Source organism: Nothobranchius furzeri, chromosome 3, assembly GCF_043380555.1.
Source record: "Nothobranchius furzeri strain GRZ-AD chromosome 3, NfurGRZ-RIMD1, whole genome shotgun sequence".
NCBI classification, from domain to species: Eukaryota; Metazoa; Chordata; class Actinopteri; order Cyprinodontiformes; family Nothobranchiidae; genus Nothobranchius; species Nothobranchius furzeri.
In genome coordinates, this window is record NC_091743.1 from 60,454,816 (window position 1) to 60,475,084 (window position 20,269).

The following is a 20,269-nucleotide window of genomic DNA, read 5'->3' on the forward strand; positions in this document are numbered from 1 at the left end:
AACAATGACGTTATGATGAGATGATAAAATGAAAGGGGGGAGAAGGGGTGGGGGCTTTCAGAGGCAATTAATTTTTTTTCAGCCACCGTCTGAAATTTTTACATCTCATTTTATCTCACAGCGTTTCTTTTCTCCTGTCCCCGTCCCTGTGCTCTGGATCTCTCACCTGGCTCCTTTCCATTTAATGATCTGCAGGACATATATTGTGTATTCGGTTTGAGATTGAACTTTATTGGAAAAAAAAAACACACCAGTGAGCACAGATTTAATGCAAGAATGAAAGTGTGAAATACTTTTCAGAAATCCAGCTGCACAAGGCTGTTAAAATTCACAAGGACTCAAACACACACACACACACACACACACACACACACGCGCACGCACGCACGCACGCACACACACACAATAACATATGTGTACTATTAAAGAAGAAAGAAATCTATCTGGACTTTCAATCCCCGATTTGATCTGATAATAGTGATATTTACAATCACACTGTGACAGCTCGTAGACCTCTACAGGTCTTTAATATAAAAAAAAACTTTCATTTTCTTTTTCAGCCCCACCCAAGAATTTTGTTTTGTTTTAATCACCAGGCCCATAAAGCGAAGCTACCGTTACACCGAGGCCTAAGCGGAACGCACTAGAAGTTATTATGTCTCTACGTAACAGGGCCCATCACGTTTTTGGCAAAAAAAAAAAAAAAAAAAAAGTATATATATATATAACAATTTAAGAAAATAGAAATTTAAATGATGGGGAAATAAAATGAAAAATAAAATGGAATAATTTTGCAAGTGAGAAATAAATAAGACAGCAACGATGAGAAAATTTTACAAAAAAATGCAAAAAAAAAAAGGAAAAATCTTTTTTTTTTTTTTTCGATATACTTAAAGCTGGATGGGGTCCCTGAGGGGGACTTTTGATGAACACACACACAAGAGGAGTGCTCTACAGCCTGATCTCCATCAGAGAGGGCATATAGACACAACTCAGGGAGGGGGCAAGGAGGGAGGATGAGGAGGGGTGAAAGGAAGCTTCGTAAGTGCTTGGCAAATTTTAAACAGCAAGGGGACTGCTAATACAAGAAGTGGTACAGACAGTAGTCATCTAAAACAAAACAAACTGGGTCACAAAGTCTTAATAACTGAGAAAATAATAATCACATTGAGAAATAAAGTTGGTGGAGACAAGAGGCCTGTGTGTATGTGTGTGTGTGCATGTTTATGTGTGTTTGCATGTTAAGTGTGCACTGGATCTAAGTGTGTGCATCAGAGGAAGGGTTGGGAGGAGAGAATGGGGGAGGTGGTGAGAATAGACTCCTTGGTGTCGGTTTTTTTCAGCAGAGTAAAATCTTCAGTTTCAGGTGAGGTAGAGTGGCTTGTCCCTGCCTATCATGTTGCCACTGTCAGAAAATGAGATAAACAAAGAACAAAAACATCAAATTAGACCCGAATACAGAGAAAAAATAGGTACAAGTACTTCTCAACAGAAAATGCATTGATCTGACTGTCAGGGACTCATTTTCTTGCCTGTTAATAAAGAAAAATAAATATTTTCTGAGCTTAAATAAAGATGCAGATTTTGCAGCAGTATTATCTCTATGTTGTATTTCCAGCTGTCTCTCCTCTTTATTTTAGAACTGAGTTGTTTTTGTTGAGTAAATCCTGGCAGAATCATCTGACATGACCGTATACTGTGGTGGAAACGTTTGTTCCTAGTAAACTTCTAGTTTAAAAACTGGATTGGACAGGATCTGTCCGACATGTGTATCCTTATAAACCTTAAAGCAGCAATCTGAGTTTCCTCCTCTCAGGAAGAAGGGCTGGAATATACTTTTAACAAAGCATGTGCGGGTTTAAAATGGCTTTGCCATGCAGCAGCAAATATGTGAACAAAGACGCATTCTGCTACCTGCACCAGCACGAGGTTACGAAGGAAGTATATTCTGGTGCAAATGTATTCATATTTTTTTAGAAATCCATCAAAGCGATAGTATGACCCTGCACTGGGATATAATGTTGGCAATACATACTTTTTCTTTGTTCTGTAGAGCACTATGAAATTTGAACTGAGCATCGCTCTGCATTAGCCAATTAGGTAATGGTGTTAGATGTCCTCTTATGTACACATGTCAATCACAGAGTGTGCGTTTGAGGAAGTACCAAGACTCATGATGAGATGGCGACATTTCTTATAGACTGGTGAGTAAGTCTTAAAAAGTGTGTGTGTGTGTGTGTGTGTGTGTGTGTGTGTGTGTGTGTGTGTGTGTGTGTGTGTGTGTGTGTGTGTGTGTGAATAAATAGCATAACGTGAGAAACATAATTGTAAAACAACACGTTTTAAATCCGTCTGCTAGGTAGAGGTGCATGTTCATGAGAGTCAGACTGAAGTGAATCATTCTGTTTCAAGAACACTGTTAAGACTCACCTGCAGTGGTTGCCACACTCCCGATTGCAGTATTCACCGTCCCACTCATGGGTCTGTGCCACTCCAGGCCCTGGTCCAGGCCCTGGGGCTCCTGGAGACTGAGAACCTCCGATGTTCTTCTGGTACTCTGACTGAAGGTGAGAAAAACCCTGATGGAAAAAAAAGGTCCAGGTAATTAAACCAACAGGTTAAGGTGGAAACATCAATAAAAGTGTCTTGGTTTTGCTTCTGTACCTGCTGCCCTGGGGGTGGGGAGTGAAGAGAAGCCTGAAGCCCCATCTGGTGGGAGATGATTGGCTGGGACTGGACCTGCTGCATGCGGATTGGCTGGTTGAGGAGCGTGCTCTGGTGCAGGGAGAGCTGCTGGTGGGGGTGAAGCGGAGGGCTGATCTGGAAGGAGGAAGGTGGAGAGGCACTAATGCTGGGCAGCATCGGCGATTGACTGAGCGTCTGCGACAGAGTGTGGCGAGGGGCGTGTCCCGCATAGCTCTGCAGGTCGGTGAGGGGGAAGGCCCCGGGCCCCAGGTATGGCGATGATGACTGGGGTGGCGGTGGCACGCTGTACAGGGGAGTGTTGGCTGGCATCATATGTGGAGAAGCCTGGCTTGTCTGGGCTGCTTTTGTCTCCACTGGGTCGTTATACGTCTGGGAGAGAAACAGATAAACGTGTTACCTCATGAAAAATAAAAGCATCTACAGTTGTTTATGATAATTAGATTTTATGGGAGGGTGTTTAAGTGGCAAGCAGCAAGGTTTGATATCGGCTTTTTAAACTGATATCCAAAACACCGATATAGTCTAAATTTTGAATTCTGACACGATATATGCAGGGTCCTCTTGGTTGTATCATACCACATATCTCCTATGCACACTCAAACTTTAATCAATCCATCCATCTATACATTTTCATCCGCTAAGTAGCCTAAGGCCTAAGACGAGGTTCAGACTTCCCTCTCCCCAGCCATTTGGGCCAGCTCCTCCGGGGGAATCCCAAGGCGTTCCCTGGCCAGGTGAGAGACATAGTCCCTCCACCGTGTCCTGGGTCTACCTTTAGGTCTCCTACTGGTTGGACGTGCCCGGAAAACCTCACCAGGGAGGCGTCCAGGAGGCATCCTGACCAGATGCCCGAGGCACCTCAACTGGCTACTCTCGATGTGGAGGAGCAGCGGGTCTACTCCGAGCCCCTCCCGAATGACCGAGCTTCTCACCCTATCTCTAAGGGAGAGTCCAGCCACTCTGTGAAGAAAACTCATTTCGGCCGCTTGTATCTGCGATCTCGTTCTTTCGGTCACTACCCAAAGCTCATGACCATAGGTGAGGGTAGGAACGTAGATCGACCAGTAAATCGAGAGCTTCACCTTCTGACTCACCTCTCTCTTCACCACAACAAACTGGTACAACGTCCACATCACTGCAGAGCAGCACCAATCCGCCTATCGATCTCACGCTCCAGTTTTCCCTCACTCGTGAACAAGACCCCGAGATATTTAAACTCCTCCACTTGGGGCAGGACCTCATCCCTGACCCGGAGAAGGCATTCTACCCTTTTCTGAATCAAGACCATGGTCTCAGATTTAGAGGAGCTGATTCTCATCCCAGCTGCTTCAAACTCGGCTATGATCCGCTCCAGCGAAAGCTGAAGATCACGTTCTGATGAAGCCAACAGGACCACATCATCTGCAAAAAGCAGAGATCTGATCCTCAGGCCATCGAAACAGATGTCCTCAACACCTTGGCTGCACCTAGAATCCTGTCCATAAAGGTTATGAACAGAATCGGTGACAAAGGGCAGCCTTGGCGGAGTCCAACTCTCACTGGGAATGAGCCCGACTTAATGCCGGCAATGTGGACCAAGCTCTGACACCGGTAATACAGGGACCTAACAGCTAAGTATGACAACTACTTCAATTTAAGTTTGACCAGTTCTACCAAACAAAAACATATCAAAAACTTCAGATCTTTCATATTATGACATTCTGATTGAGAGGAGAAGTAGCTGAAGAGTATCATGCACATTGTGTGTAAAGGTAATGTCAATAAAAGAGTAAAGGCCAACACTGATTATCTCTATTACATTTTCAGGCCAATTTTTGGTCGATTAAATTTGACATAGTTGCAGAAAATGTCAAAATAAGTGCTGCAAAAGTTACTATGAGTATTCAGACACTCTGATGTGTCTTTCTGTAAAAAAGTGATTGAAGTGATTAAACCAATTCTGCTGTTTTATGAGAATCTTAAAAGTATCAGATCAGTTAATGTAATAAACTCTTGCAAAGCCATAAGTTTCATTTCAAATGGTTATTTACTAAGAATTATGTGGTTATTTGCAGAGGAAATGGTTTGGGAAAATTCCAGCTTTTTCTTGCTGGAATTTCATAATAAAGTACAGTGTAAAGGTTCTAAAATCGAGTTTTCATAAATTTCCTAAAACGTCTTTAAGATCGAGACTTTTAGACACCTTGTTGACCCCACTCACACACTGTTAGCTAATCTCTGTTTCTCAAAACTGAAGCTATTCAAAGAGCTGTCTCCCCTCAATGAAGAATTAAGGCAACAATTGTCTGCAAAGCAACTCAAGTGAATGAGAAAAATATTACTGTATTTAAAATAGTCTGTCTGTATTTTCTTCTCTTTTCTATTAATCTGAAACACACACAATTTGATTTCATGAGTTTATTTGCCACTCTCACAGCTCTTATCCTCCTTTTAAAGGGTTGTAAATTTAATGGTTACATATTTGTTCTATACAAGGTTAAAGGGACTATAAGGAAGTTTGACAGCCACAACATGTATAGAAATAATACATTTCTTCTTCATACATTCTCCTGCAATGCCCTGGTCCTGTAGGATGAGCCCTGGCATTTTTACTGTGATTGCCTGTTTTTCTGTAAAATCACAGAAAAAGAGCTGCTCGGGTCGAGCAGGCTGCTTCATGCACGTTCACGCTCAGGCATAGCCCGTAAAATTTGCTATCAGTAGCTTTAGCAGCAGAGAGAGAGGCAGTGCCAACTCAGCGACTTTGTCACTGTTCCTAACGCCTAGTGATGAACCTAGCTACATTTCTGAGGACCCTTAGCTACTTTCTGTAGAACTTTCTTCAAGATATTTCCTGCAAATTAGCAACAAAATAGCCTTTTTCGTTCCGAACCGTTCTTTGGATTGACGTTGTTTCAGGTGTTATCAAGGATATAAATGTTACAGATAAAAGGAACATCACTGGTGCCTTAGCTCACTTAGTAAGATGTCTGACTCTCATGTAGGAGACCTGGTTTCGATTCTGGGTTTGAATAAAGTTTGTTATTTGGAGTTTCTTTTTTACATTAATGATCATTTTTTCACAGTAATAAGATGCCCAAATTTTATTTGAGACTCGCCGAAAGGCATTGAATTCACGGATAAAAAAGATTTTGGAACAATTTTGGAACAATTTTTCAAGCAAGGGAAGGGAATGATCTGAGCATGCAGGAGGACTGACCCATCATAAACCTTTGTCGGCTGTGCTGAAGAGAAAGGTACAGAACAAAATTATTTAATTAATTAGCTGCGTGTTCTCCTGTCTTCTATCCTCCGGGCCACACACACACACACACATGCACACACTGCACGTTCGGCCGGCCGACGAGAAAGTGCAGCTGCAGAGACAGAGGGACATTATTTTTATTAATTTGCTGTGCTCTTCTGTCCTCCGGGCCACACACACACACACACACACACACACACACACACACACACACACACACACACACACACACACACACACACACACACACACACACACGGGACTGTCTCAGCTGTTATTTTTGTTAAGGAGTGTGCACGTACAGCATGCGCGCCTCGTGCACGAGCCTACTATTGAAGCTGCCGTTACGCTTTTGGCCTGAGGGGGCAATCGCAAGCAAAAAAATTATAAAGTCCGAAAAGTCCCTTTAAATTAACTCATCATTATGTACATCATTTGTTGTATGTTTCAAATTATATAATGTATGTTGTAAAAACATTGGTTAATTTAAAAATGTAAATTTATCGATACGTTGATTTGATCATTCTCTGCAGCTCTAAATTCCTATGGTGAAAATTCTCTCAAGGGAAGCTTTAAAAACTGTAAAAAGGTGAATTAATTTTACATTGAAGTGCAATTATGTAGATATAATTATGAAATAAATGAAAATTCATCTTGCTGATTACTTTGAACAATTTATATGTGGACTATTTAGCTTCTGATTGCTGTTCTGAGCCTCCTCTCATAATTATTTATTCTTTATTTCTTCACTACCTCCATCCAGCCAGCGTTGCACTCACTTGCACACAAAAAACATCCATTCCTCTGGCTTTTCTGCTTCTCTTTCTTCCCTCAGAAGAAGGCGTATAAGTATGAAATACATCGAGTGTTTCTCATTAGCTGTCAGACCGGTCGCGTTGATGTGTGGTGGTCTGCTATTTAGTAATGGCTCACATCCATCCAGCTGAATTCCTGAAATAATCAATGGGACGGGATGAGGGAACGGATCAGGCAGAGGGACAGACACATTTGCAGGGTCAAGTGGAAAATGAAATACAGACGAAATGAGGTGAAGGTAGAAATGGTGGGTTTGATTTGTTGAGTCTTATTTTGAAGTGGATATTCAAGAATGGTGCATTATCCCAGAAGTTTTTTGTATTTTAAGCAGTTTGTGAAGATTTAAAGGGGACCTTTTATGACTTTTTTCTTCAGTTATAGCAGTTCTATTATCTGTACAAAAAAATTTCATTAAGTTCTTTGCACAAAATCTTGCTCACATAAAGCAATTTCAGCTGTTTTATTCTTGACATTTTCAGTACTTTCCACAATGAGCCATTTCAGAGTTCTGTCTCTTTAAGAAAACAAGCAGGAGCTGGCCATGCCCACCCAGCCATCCCCTAATTGGCTACTATTAGCTGAGAAGCTCTGATATCTGGGAGGGGATGCTCCTCCAGTAGTAATAATAATAATGCATTTAACTTATATGGTGCTTTTCTAGACACCCAAAGACATTTTCATACACTCTCACATTCACACACTGCTAGTGATGGTAAGCTACTTGTAGCCACAGCCACCCTGGGGAGGTCTGACAGAGGCGAGGATGCGATTTGGCGCCGTCGGCCCCTCTGACCACCACTAACACAGGCAAGTTGGGTGAAGTGTCTTGCCAAGGACACAACAGCAGGATACCCCTGGTGGGAGCTGGAATCAAACCCATGACCCTCCGATCATGAGGCAACCTGCTCTACCACCTGAGCTACTGCTGCCCCGCTGCTAGTGGTTTGAGTAGAAGCACTAGAAGAAGTTCTCTACCTGCCAGTAGCTAATTGTAAGGCTAGCAGTAAGCTTTTTCAGTTTACTTGCCATCAATAAAAAGAAAGAAGAACTAAAGGAGTCTACAAAATCATGGATAGATGGTGAACTGGTTTTGTGGCTACTGGACTTGTAAGTAATAATATTTTTGCCCAACAGGGTGGGTGTTTTTACTTTGTGGCTTATTTAGTATCAGTTGTCTCGCGTTAGCATTAGCTCATTGTTAGCGCCAACAACAGCATAGTTCACAGTTGTCATTTTGCTTTCAACCAGTAGGAGAGAGAGAAATGGGAAACATTAAGTGTTGCTTTAGAGAATATAACATCTGTAAAATGTAGTTCTGACACATTCTCCACGTGGAGTTCTTAAATGAGCACGGGAGAAGGGGTGTATATAGTATGTAGCAATAAAACCTTCCCCCACTTCTCTCTTGCAAAAGAACAAGTTACACAACAAAAAGGCAACAGGTGCATGTTGAGGATGTAAATCCTTCAAATGAAACTCCAATTACCTCCAATTCCACCCACCCCAACTCACTGTGAAAAGACTCCTTCACTGGTAATTAAAAAAAAAACAGTCATTTTGAAGGACGACGTTCAGTTCTGCATTCGGGGCCGGCTGCTTCTTAATGTGAGCGACGGAAGGTTTGCAGGTTTATTTTTGTCAGTCAGATTTTTATGTTTTTGACTGGCAATCTAGCATATGGCATCAATCAAGCCTCTGTATAGAACGCCTTGAATGTCTAATCGCAGCAGAGACAAGAGATGAGAATGGTCTTTTGAGTTGAAAGTGCGCCGCGCTGAAGAGGCTGATGAATTAACTATTCATGCCTTAATCAAGGTGCTTGTTTTCCGCCCATGAGCATGAGAGGAAGTGTGGTGCTGTGTTTGGAGGGGGAAGGGGAGGAGGGCAAAGAGGAGGAGCTTGCTATATGCTAATGCAATTTAGAGTTGGATATGATGAACAATGCAAAGAGACAGAAAGGAAGTGCAGTGCAGTAGGAGTGGGGTGAACCTTATCTGTTGCAGCCATTGTTGGAAATGTTAGAATGTGTTAAAGCAAACACAGGGAGAACACTGTTAGGACTTCTGGGCTGAACTGCATCACCGGGAGAGCAGTGAATGTGAGCAAACCTGAGCCAACACATTAGCAGCCCACCAGGGAGGAGTGAAACACCAGGAGGACAGCAGACGACAGGTAATGTCCACTCTTGTTCTTACACGTGGACGCAGATGAGCTCACACACAGATGTGCACTATTACTTTTCATTTCTCCCCAGGTTGCAAATTGGGTGTGTTTGAGGCCTAATTTTCCTAGTTCTCTTTAGAGCACACACACACACACACACGCACACACACACACACACACACACACACACACACACACACACACACACACACACACACACACGCACACGCACGCACACACACACACACACGCACATGCGCACACGCACACACACACGCACACAGCACCACTCATTCACACTCATGCATATATTAACATTTTATACATACATGTGTCGTTTGCATGCTCATTGCACCCTTTGAGCAGCTATTAGACCTTTTCCTTGGATGGAAAGTGAGAAGAATTCTCTAATTTATCATCCTATATATTGTCTCTGACCCATGTATATGAAAGATGTGACCCTCGCTGTTACCTTGGAAACCAGACTGGCTCTGTAGGCGGCCAGGGCTTTCAGGTACTCCTTCTTAGCAGCCTCTGTTTTCCTCTTGTAGCTCTGCAGGAGCAAACACAACAACAACAACGTTTGATTATAAGCTGACGCCAAGGGCTACAATGAGCCTGTGTTGCACGTTGACTGATGTGGGTGAAATGTTTGCAGTCACCGTGGCAATGAAAAAAAAACATTTCACATGCATTCAATGTACAATTATTAGGTCAAGGAGATTTCACCATTTGCATGATGTTGATGCTTTTGAAGCGTTCGCTTCTTGAATAGACTAATCCAGTGCAAAACGAAATGTCAAGAAAGATTGGGCACAATAACTTGAATATAGAAAGGCAGTTAAACAAGGACTGAGTCTCTGTTTGTCACTTTGTGTACTGCTCTTCAGTCGTCTGCTCTATTAAGGCTGTTGCTCATCTCCTAATCAGAGCTGATGTCCCAGCAAATCACTCAGACGAGGAAGAAAAAAAGAAATAAAAGAACTCAAAAACAGCATGAGCAAAAAGGCAATCTTAAGCTTTATTGAATGACCCTCAAATGATGCGTTGAGACAGGGAATTCAAGTTAATGTCATCACATGTCACTCACAGGCTTTATACAGCTGCCACTGCCTTTTTTGATGCCGCAAAAGCAAGTCGCAGAAAGTCCACCCTTAAATCGATAAAAAAGGGATTCAGATCTCGGCTCGTCCCCAGAGCATTTTAATATGAAGGAAATGGTGTGTTTGTGTGTGAGTGAATGCAGTGGGTAATTACTGATCCTCCACGAGATACTGTCTGTGGCAACATGGGCAGGGTCACTTCTTTCAAAGAGGTGGGGTAGAATAACCATTAAGCATTCATGTGCTGCCAAATGCACAACGGCTGGCAGCCGCGAACACAAACAGTCAACAAACACATAGAACAGCAAACAAACTGGCTCGGAGGCGGATACAATCTCCTGCTCAAACAGCTGACGTTTATCCTCTCACTCATCCCTGTTTGCAATATTATTATTATCATTTTCCTCACAGAGCAAGACAAAAATGGAAACAATTAAAGTACTTAAAAGATGACATATTATGAATTTTCCCTCAAGTTATAATAGATCTATAGTCGATACAAAACATGTTTATGCAAACATCCCTCCCACTTGACAGTTTCAGTACCTTCCATAATGAGCCGTTTCAGGGCTCTGTCACTTTAGGAAAACAAGCTGGAGCTGGCCACGCCCACCCATCCCACGCTCAGGCTGCTATAAGCAGAGAAGCTCCAATTTCCAGGAAGGACTCAGTCGCTGCTTCTCCAGCAGCAGCTCTCTCCTACACATGAGAGGGAGTTCTATTCTGATTTCCCCGTTTGTGACATCACAGTTGGGGCTGACAGAAAACAAATGGACAAGTTTTCTTCATGTTTGGAGCATTTATAGGGGCAGTAGAGACCCACATGGAAGCACAAAACTTACCTTTTGATTAATATTTACCATTTAAGTTTTTTTAAAGAGAATTCAGCTCAATTTAAACAAAAATAGGAGGAAAGTGTCATGTTTAATAATCTAAACTACTCCCAGCAGCTTTAATTTCAAATTCATTTAACACAGCTAATGACTCGAGCAACGACAGATACTTTTAAACAAATTACCATGCCTAAGGATGTCTAATTATTCCAAAGTGAGTGGATTCATTAGCGGTTGAAGCCTTCAAAGGCTGCAGGTCAGTCTGAATTAAAAATAACAAAGCTGTGAGGGGAGAGCATATGCCTCTGTCGTAATCCTGACACAGAGGTGTCCCGTCTGAATTAGCCCCTAATTGTACCTTAATGAATTGTCCTTGTTTGATAACCGGTTAATTACAGGAGACAATAACCCCCACACCCTGCTGACACTGAAGGGAGTGATTACCCAGCGAAGGGAAGACGGAGCGATCGGAGTCCATGAAAGAAGTGGGAAGTGGAAATAGTGATTTAAGCACAAACTACAACAATGCAGATGAATAGCACACAAGGAGGGAGAAAAAAGCAATAAAACAGAGGCTGAGTTTAATATCTGAGTCCAAAAAAGTGAGTGTACTTTTGTTTTATCTTTGACCTTTCACTGGTGCACAAAACCAAAACACAGACTCAATTAAATAAAGCTAAAGTTTCTCTCTCCCTCCCCTCCTCCCCAAATCCATTATCACTGTTCCTCCACACGGCTGCAAAAACCTGAAAAATTGATCTCAATCTCAAATAACAAAAACAAGAAAAATTTTCTTTTCGTGTTTCTGGGGCAGCTTTAACATGTAGTCACCTTGAGGAGCGACACAGTGCAGATGACACACTGATGCCGCGCCATAAAAGCATGAGAAATACTTTAAAACAAGTACGTGTGCATGGTAATAACATTTTAATAAAAACAAAGAAAAGAGTCTTTGTTCTGCTGAGCTCAAGGACAGCTCTGGAGGTGCAAAGCAACAAAAGTGCACGCTGATGCTTAAAAAACTATCCCAAAGAGGAAAAACAAATCAGCACTGAAATGTCTGATCTTTTCTTCTTAAATTAAAAGAAAAACAGAAGAAAAAAGCATCACTTTTAGTGCATTTAGGTGAATTTTGCAGCATGGTACTTTCAAGGAGTGATACAGGTAATTGGAAACAGGAGCCACCGTCTAGTTAAAACAAAGCAGTGAGTAGGGGAAGGGTTGTGTTTACATTCTGGTGCTCTTGCGAGGCTCCAGAGGGTCTGACTTATGACATTATAGAACACACCTCAACCTCAGCGCTGATGTGACAGCCAACATAGCGGATCACAAGCTTGAAATTAAAGCCGCGCATTGTAAATGTTTAAAGTACGAGGCTTTAGCAATGAGGGTTTCGTAAACGCAACAAGGGATTGGTTCACGGGACTCCGAGAGGCAGGGGCAGACATTTGAATGACTTAAACGCGTGCTAACGTTCGCTAACTGAATTGGATCTGTTCTGTAAACACACAGTTGTGAAGTTTATTCATTTGTTGTGCTGTAATAAACGACAGTGCTGATGCAGTAATAATTAGAGCAATCAATGTGGTTGCTGCCTAGGCAGAGTGCTACATTTCATTCAATAATGAATCATTACTTCAAGTTAATTACGTGTCCTGTGAGGTGGCACGTCTGATTAAACACACGAATGCAGAAACAAATCAAAAAATTAGGCGTGGAGTGGCGCGCTAAATGAGTGGATGTTTGATGGTGAATTGGCTCCTGGTCTGGGCTCAGCTGTGAAGGATAAATGCATTTCCAATGAGAGGAACAGCCAGGACGTAAAGGGTTAAGAAGCACAAACAATAACATTTCTGGAGCAGATGTCCTTGAGGGGGAAAACCAAGGGCAAGGCAATTGCTAATCTTGTATTCCCAGCATGATCAAATCACCAGGCAACAGATATAAATAAAAGGACAGGAAATGAGGAATTCACATTCAAGGGTGTCAGCGGCGAAATGAAGATTCATGGTGAAGAGCCCCGGTGAAGGCGGCAAAAATTAACTGCAAATAAAAGGGACAGCCGGCCTCCAAAGTCCGGCGTATAAAGTAGGTTTGGTGGGAGAAACAGACACATGCTGGATAGGGTCTGGTGGATGGTGGCTGTGGAGAATGGGCTGCACTTTGTCATGGAGACAGGTGCTTTTATTTGACACCCAATAGGCTGCACAGTGACTGGATATTCTAAAAATATGAGTCTGTGCATGATCATCAGACTGTCTCGTTTTCCCTTCATTTCACACGATCATTTGTTACCACAAACACACAGAAACCTATTAGTCTCTGTTGGCCTGGAATGTTCAAATGAAATTGAAACAGTGCTTCATTGTGGAATCAATAACCTGCAGTAAAACGTGAAAGGCCGTTTTAAATATGCAGGTCAGGCAAGAATAAAATCACATGTAGGTAATTATAATGATACCAACGATGGCTAAAAACGTGTGTGACTGTTTTTCAATGAACAGATTTCCACTGTTGAGCCTTTAATGCTTTGTGCAGATAAGATCTATAAATAAACAGATCACAGGAGCTAAAAGCATCCCACGCATGACTTCTTAAAATAAATGGTCATCAAAGCTATTTCGTTTGTGTTAACTCTGCCTATGTTTTTTACTTTATAAATATATTTATGTGCTGTTTTAAAAAGTGTGTTTGTTAAATCCACTATTTCATTTGGCGATGAATTATAAAAGGAATTTGCAAACGGGTCTCCAGAGTGTCTTGGAACGTTCACAATGGTTCTGGGTTTTCAGAAGCCTCGCTTCCAAACATTCTTTTTGCTTCAAGAAATAAATGCAACAATGTTGCAAACAGCAATAATTTCAGAACTTTTTGTGACTAATTTGTGACCAAAAAAGTAGCAAAACATTCACAAGAATACTGTGTAAATGTTGCACACTTTTTTGGGTTGTTCTAGCTTTCGTGAAGATGTTGCATTTCTACAAATAATTAGTAACTTTTCTTTTAATTGCGCTTTCAACTAGTCAAAAAAAGTTGCAGGTGATTAACATATGAGCTTCAAAAAGGTAGATACTCATTATTTCAATATTTCTGCTGTGGTGTCTAGTATAAGGATGGTATAGTGTTCGTGTGCTCCAGGGCAGCTGTGACTACATCGTAGCTCATCCCCATCAGTGTGTGAATGTGTGTGTGAATGACTGATAGTGTTGTGAAGTGCCTTGGGGGGTTATAGAACCATCACAAGTCGCTATACAAACAGGCCATTTATGAAAAAAAAAGCCTTGTTCTTGATTCATTATCTGTTTACACAGAAAACAAATCAAGAACAAGACAGCAGTAGCTCAGGTGGTGGCAGGTTCGATCCCGGCTCAGACCAGAGAATGCTGCTGTTGTGTCCTTGGGCAAGACACTTAATCCGCCTTGCCTACTGGTGTTGGTCGGAGGGACCAGTGGTGCCTGTATTCAGCACTGCGGGGGTTGTAGAACCCCAAGAAGGCGCTATACAAATGCAGGTCATTTACCATTTAAACAAAGCTCTGGCGCTCTTTTTTCAGGAAGTAGAAGTTAGCTAGACGGAGGGCAGAAAACCGCAGGATTTGGAGTTAGTCATTAGTATTCATGATATTCTGACATTTCGCCTCTGATTGGCAAGCTAGCAGCTTGTTGAGTTGCTAATGCTAATGGTTAGCTTCTACTAGCCAAGATGTGTTCTGCTCTCTCCTGGACGCTAAATCAACAACGGCCTTCCTCATCTCGATCCAAGATAAGTGAGTCTATGAAAGCTAATTTTCAGTGTGACGTAGATCTGTATGGAATTTCTAATCAGAGTGTTTTTCATCTAGAAGGCTGTTTTCACGTTTATGGGCTCGACACACGGGAGGCGACATCGCCTCTCCTCCATTCATTTTCAATGAGACATGCGCGACAAAGCGATAATCGCGGGTCTCCCTCCTAACAAGCGAAACGCGAAAAACGTACATGTGAAACTTTGCGCTCGTGCACGTCGTGCACAGGCGACCCAGTGACGCGATCCCAGAAGGTTGAAACATTTTCAACTTTTCATCGCTGTCGCTCGGACGAGGACCAATCAACGGAGGTTTCATTCACTGACCAATGAGCAGATATAATGCTCCGCACATCTCCGAGCAAACATGAAGAAGTTGATTATTATTATTTTTTATATAGTAAAATCAGAAGTAAGATTTCACATAAATCTAGCAGAACCTTGTGAAACATCATATCTACCACTTGTTTAGCTCTGAACCGCTTAAATAACCTTAATTCCCTCCAACTTGACACAGCCAAACAAAACAACGGAAGTTTCAATTTCGCCATGGAACAGAACGCGTAGACGGCTTTGCCGCTGGCCGCTGCCGCGGATCGCCTCCCGTGTGTCAGGTAATAAAAGCGACGGCGACAAATTTTGCTGATCGCGGTCGTTTGTCGCCTCCCGTGTGTCGAGCCCATTAGTCTGCACGCGAAACTCAGAGTGACCAATCATATTTAAAATATAACAAGTGGAACTTGGTGAATTTGGTCTAAGATCTGAATCAAAACTGAAATGAAGATTGTGATATTCTTAGATGTGTGTTCTTAATTTAATACGGTTCCAGATATAGTTTTATTGATGTATAATTTGGAAATAGATCTCTAAAAGTTCAATGCATCATTTCTAAAATCTGAATGATCCTTAACTTGCTTTCTTAAACAAACCCATACCTAATTTCATGGACTCACCTTGACAGTTGGTTTAGCATCCAAGAAACAGCAGAGCACATCTCACCTAGTTGAAGCTAACCATTAGCATTAGCAACTCCGCCACACAGCAGAACTCCTCCAGGCTTGTGTTATTTGGGGAGATAAAACATCAATGTTGCAGAGCGAACAGAGTCAGTGGTACAGTCGAGTTGTTGTTCTCCAATCCAAGGGGAGATGTCCAAATATCAGGAAATAAGACTCCAAATCCTGTCATATGAAGCAACTTTTCTCCTCCAGCTGACTTGCACTTCCTGAAACAGATGCACCTGACCTCCCGAGTACGACCTTCACGGCTTTTCTTCCTACTAGAGACCACTGCAAACGTATTGATTAAACGAGTGAACTCCACCTTTACTGCTATTCTCAACTGTTTGTATATATTTTTTTCATTAGAATAAATTCTAAACTTATTTTATAAAGGAAGAACTTACAAGTAAATGTTTTTTCTTTTTCAACCCAGCCCTAAAAAACAAAGACCAGCTTGCATTGGGTCACCAGTTTTGTTACAGAATGCATGTGAAATGTTTCCATGATTTGCACATAAGCAGCATCAATGCACCTGTTTCTGCTCCTCTCCCAGCCCATCCCACATGGAGGCGACTAGTTTGGATACATCTCCGAAAGTGGCATTAGGATTCTGTCCTTTGATGGCTGCCTGGGTGTCTCTGAAGAACAAGGCGTAGGCTGACACGGGCTTAGTGGGCTCATTAGGATCCTTCTTCTTCTTCTTCTTTTGGGGTTTGGGCTTCGGCTTCATCATCTCCGAAGATGGCCGCTTCTCACCCGTCATCTGGAAAACAATCAGAGGAGAAGAAAATACTGAAAAGGGATAAGTGTGTCTGAAATTCCAAATGCATTAAAATAAATAAATAAATCAGCCACAAAATGAATAATTGCATCTCTGACGATAGCTTATAACACCAGGTCCAGGTGAAGCGTGTAAACTTCATTAACTCTATAATTTGATTCCTCTGTTCAATAACCAACGTTTGGATATTGCAGCAATGTTTCACTGACAGTAGCACTCTCTCTCACAGGCAACCCCCCTTCCTCTGCTGTACTTTTTCAAAAAAGAATATCGTGTGCTAGTTGAATTTTATCAAACCTTTTCAAATCTTTATTTTGCTGTTGCTCAGCAAGTAATAAATTCAGACATTTCGTGCCAGGGTTGAAAGGAATTTTAAATTGCCTGATGTATCTGCTCTGGCTTTGATGTGGTCTCCGAATGAATTGGAGAGAGCAAATGGAATTACTTACTGATCGGAGAGATGGTAATCATTTTTATTCACATATGCCATGAGAAACCCGGCAGAGACATACAAGAAAAGGAAATATGTGATTTAAACTAAAGGATTCTGTTTTTATTTTTAGTGTTTAGTGTGAATCAGCAGCTAAATGTATGGCGGAGGAGGATTTAGATTCCTCTGTTAGGAATGATGCAAATGCATGAAGACAATGACATTTTTTCACTTTTAAAGCTGCTATGGCGAATCTGCAAACAAGCTAGGTTCTGAACGCAAATGCGGTCACCGAACACTTCCACCTCCCATCGGGTATCATCCTTGAGACGCTTCTGCCGGGACCGGAAACCCGCAATGCTAGAGGACACAAGATAGCACTGAACACCAGTCACTGTTATCTAAGTCCAAACATCATTTTTGGCCCGTGACGGTGTTTTTCTTTTTGGGACAAATGCCAAACTGGATTTTCCAATGGTTGCATGAACAAAAAAAAAAAAAAAAAAAAAAAAAAAAAAAAACTAGACATGTTTATATAGTGAGTGAGATGCTGGAAATAAGGTGTAAAACTCCTAAGTAGGAATCTTTAACTACTATGTTTGTTTTTAAACAAGTATTTACTCAGCAGTCTCCAACGTTTTTTGGTGTCATGGTGATGGACCAGTTTTGTTCAAGCTAACTTTTCCCTGGAACAGTAGCATTCAAACGCATACAAAAATGCAATACTCAACACAAAATTTAATTTTTACACATAAAATAAAATACAAATGGAGTTATAATATGGTGTAATTTATTTCAAGAGCTAGAAGTGAGGCAGATCAGAATTTGGAGTCTTATTTCCTGATCTTTGGACATCTCACCTCTGATCGGCTGGCAGCAACACAACTCTACCACTGACTTAAGTTTGCTTTGCAATGTTGATGTTTTATCTCCACAAATAACACAAGCCTGGAGGAGTTCCGCCATGTGGTGGAGTTGCTAATGCTACAGGTTAGCTTCTACTAGCTGAGATGGGCTCTGCTGTTTCCTGGACCCTAAACCATCAACAACCTTCCCCGTCGTGAGTCAAGAAGGATGAGTCCATGAATGTTAAGTGACAGTGTGATGTAGATCTATCAGGATTTTCAAATCTTAAGAGTTTCACCATCATTTTTCTATCAGAGGCTAATGCAGAAGATAGGTGTAGGAGACTATTTTCATGTTCAACCTGCATGAAAACTCAGAGTGACTGATTATAATCTGAAATAATGATTAAAAAATGTTTTTTCAGTGAAGTTGACCTCTAAGAAAACAGCATTGTACACTAGTACACCGAACAATAGAAGTTTAAATCTAAGCCCATTTTTGTTGATACATTCATGGGATACAATCTTCAAATATTCAACAGTTTTCTAAGCATTACAATAGGTCATTCATTGGGAAGCCCAAATTCACATTTAAACTTTAAACGTGACTCAATGCTGTGCTGCAAAATATCTTTGACTCAAGCTGAAGCTCAACCTAAACTCCTCCTGAACTCAACGGTGCTCCTATAGCATGTAATTCATCCCACCTCATCCTCGCCTCCATCTGTACTACGACAGGCCCGAGACACCATATCAGTACCTTCACATGAGGATCTGTCTCCTCTTCCTGATTGGAGCTCGAAGGGGAGGGTGTGGCTGATTTACTCCCGGGAGGCGAGGGGGAGCCATGAGGCAGTGCACTCCGGCTGACCTGATGGTTTAGCTGGGATAGTGCATTCATGGGGTTGGGCAGTATTGAAGGAGAGTTGCTTATCAGGGGGTGGTTACGAGCGAGATCGTAATGAGCGCCATCAGGTTGGTGATGATGGTGTTGCTGCTGGTGGTGGTGCAAAGCCATCTGCTGCATCTGGGATGAGAGAAGAAACCAGCTTTACTATCTTCTCCTCTACTCAGAGTAATAAAACGCTGCCAATTAGCCAAATACTTAGAGGTGGAGATGACACTTTTTTATTTGAGAAAAGACATGCGTGCTGAAAAATATGTGAGGATTGCAAAAGAATCACTGAACAGAAAGAAAAATAAGAGAGAAAGCTGGTAAGACAGCTTTTTTCTCTCCACTATTATTCCTCAGAAAACATGATTGCTACCTTCACACCTGCTCTTTATCTCACAAAAGCTTTAATAATAAATCTGTCTTTTATCTACATTCTCACAGTTTCCATTCACATTTTTCTTTGCTCTGCTCAGCAATATGATTTCATAAAATCTAAATGTTTTTTCTCAGAAGAATTGATGAAAAATGATCCATGAATGATACGAACTACAACCGGGCGTCTCGAGGAATTTACTCAGTTTCTTTTCAAACAAAGGAACAGACTGGTCGGAGCGGGACCGCACACACACTGGTGCTGCAGCTCAAAGTGAAATAAAAACAACAGATTTAAGATTTTCTTTTTGGTTGTTTGTCATTTTTGTTTCCCCTCTTCTTCAAATCAGTTTAGTGTGGGGTTAGGGTTATTCTTTGCCTTTCACTACTGCTGAACAGAATTCATCACGTTTTATGATAACTACCCACCAAAACTGGTTTGATTCATAATCAATCAACAAGTTGTCAGGAAAAACTGTTTTTGCAACTGAAGAGTCATTCGAAACCTACAGAGAAAGGGGTTCTGGTCTAATACTGTATGTCTGACAGCTGGAGCTAGAATGATGATTGGGTTCTAGAGTCGAGCTTTTCTAGCAACTTTAAAGCAATCTGGAACTCTCTTTGAGCAAGTTTTATTTCTTAGTGACACAAAATCAATGCAATTAATGCAGCTTCATTAAGGGTGTGGTTGACTGAAAAAATAATTCAATGATTGTTTCTGATTATAATCAGCCACTCTGAGGTATTCACGCATGCTGAACATAAAAACAAGTCTCCTTCACCTATATCCTGCATTAGCTTCCGATAGAAAATAGACGATGAAACTCTAGGATTTGAAAAGCCTGACAGATCTACGTCACATTGTTAACTGGACATACACATGTTGACTCAAGACAGGAAAAGCTGTTGTTGGTTTAGCGTCCAGAGTCAGCAGAGAATGTGTCTTTCAACAGAAGCTAACCAATAGCATTAGCAGCTCAAACACACAGCAGATGCTCCTCCAGGCTTGTTATTTTTGGAGAGACAAACAGAGTCAGTGGTAGAGTCACATTGCTTTTATCCAATCCGAGGCAAGATGTGTAAATGTCAGCAAATAAGACTCCAAATCCTTTCGTCTGGAGCACAGCTCTGATGTCGCAGATGGGTCCTGCTGAGCCAAGGCTTTGTGGGCTATGTTGTGCCCTGAGTTCTGCCTTTAAGGCATTCATTCATACTAGAGACCACTGCAAATGTATCGATTAAATGAGTGATCCACACCTTTAAAATTCACCTCTTTACACCTCTAGTCACAACGTA

The 20,269-nt window shown here is 41.6% G+C and overlaps 1 protein-coding gene across 2 annotated transcripts in view; it reads right to left on the minus strand.

Moving 5' to 3' along the window:
- Positions 1-1,314: 1,314 nt before the first annotated feature.
- tox2 (TOX high mobility group box family member 2) overlaps positions 1,315-20,269 on the minus strand; it is a 140,262-nt gene continuing 121,307 nt past the window's right edge. Inside the window, exons 5-10 of one of the 2 annotated variants that reach the window (XM_015959198.3) lie at positions 18,467-18,733; positions 16,183-16,413; positions 9,402-9,482; positions 2,665-3,075; positions 2,431-2,579; positions 1,315-1,405 (exon numbers count right to left, since the gene is read on the minus strand). In XM_015959198.3, coding sequence (XP_015814684.3) covers positions 1,363-1,405; positions 2,431-2,579; positions 2,665-3,075; positions 9,402-9,482; positions 16,183-16,413; positions 18,467-18,733 — 1,182 coding nt within the window. In that variant the 3' untranslated portion in view covers positions 1,315-1,362. The remainder of the gene's footprint in view (positions 1,406-2,430; positions 2,580-2,664; positions 3,076-9,401; positions 9,483-16,182; positions 16,414-18,466; positions 18,734-20,269) is intronic. The other variant, XM_015959200.3, reaches the window with a different exon arrangement.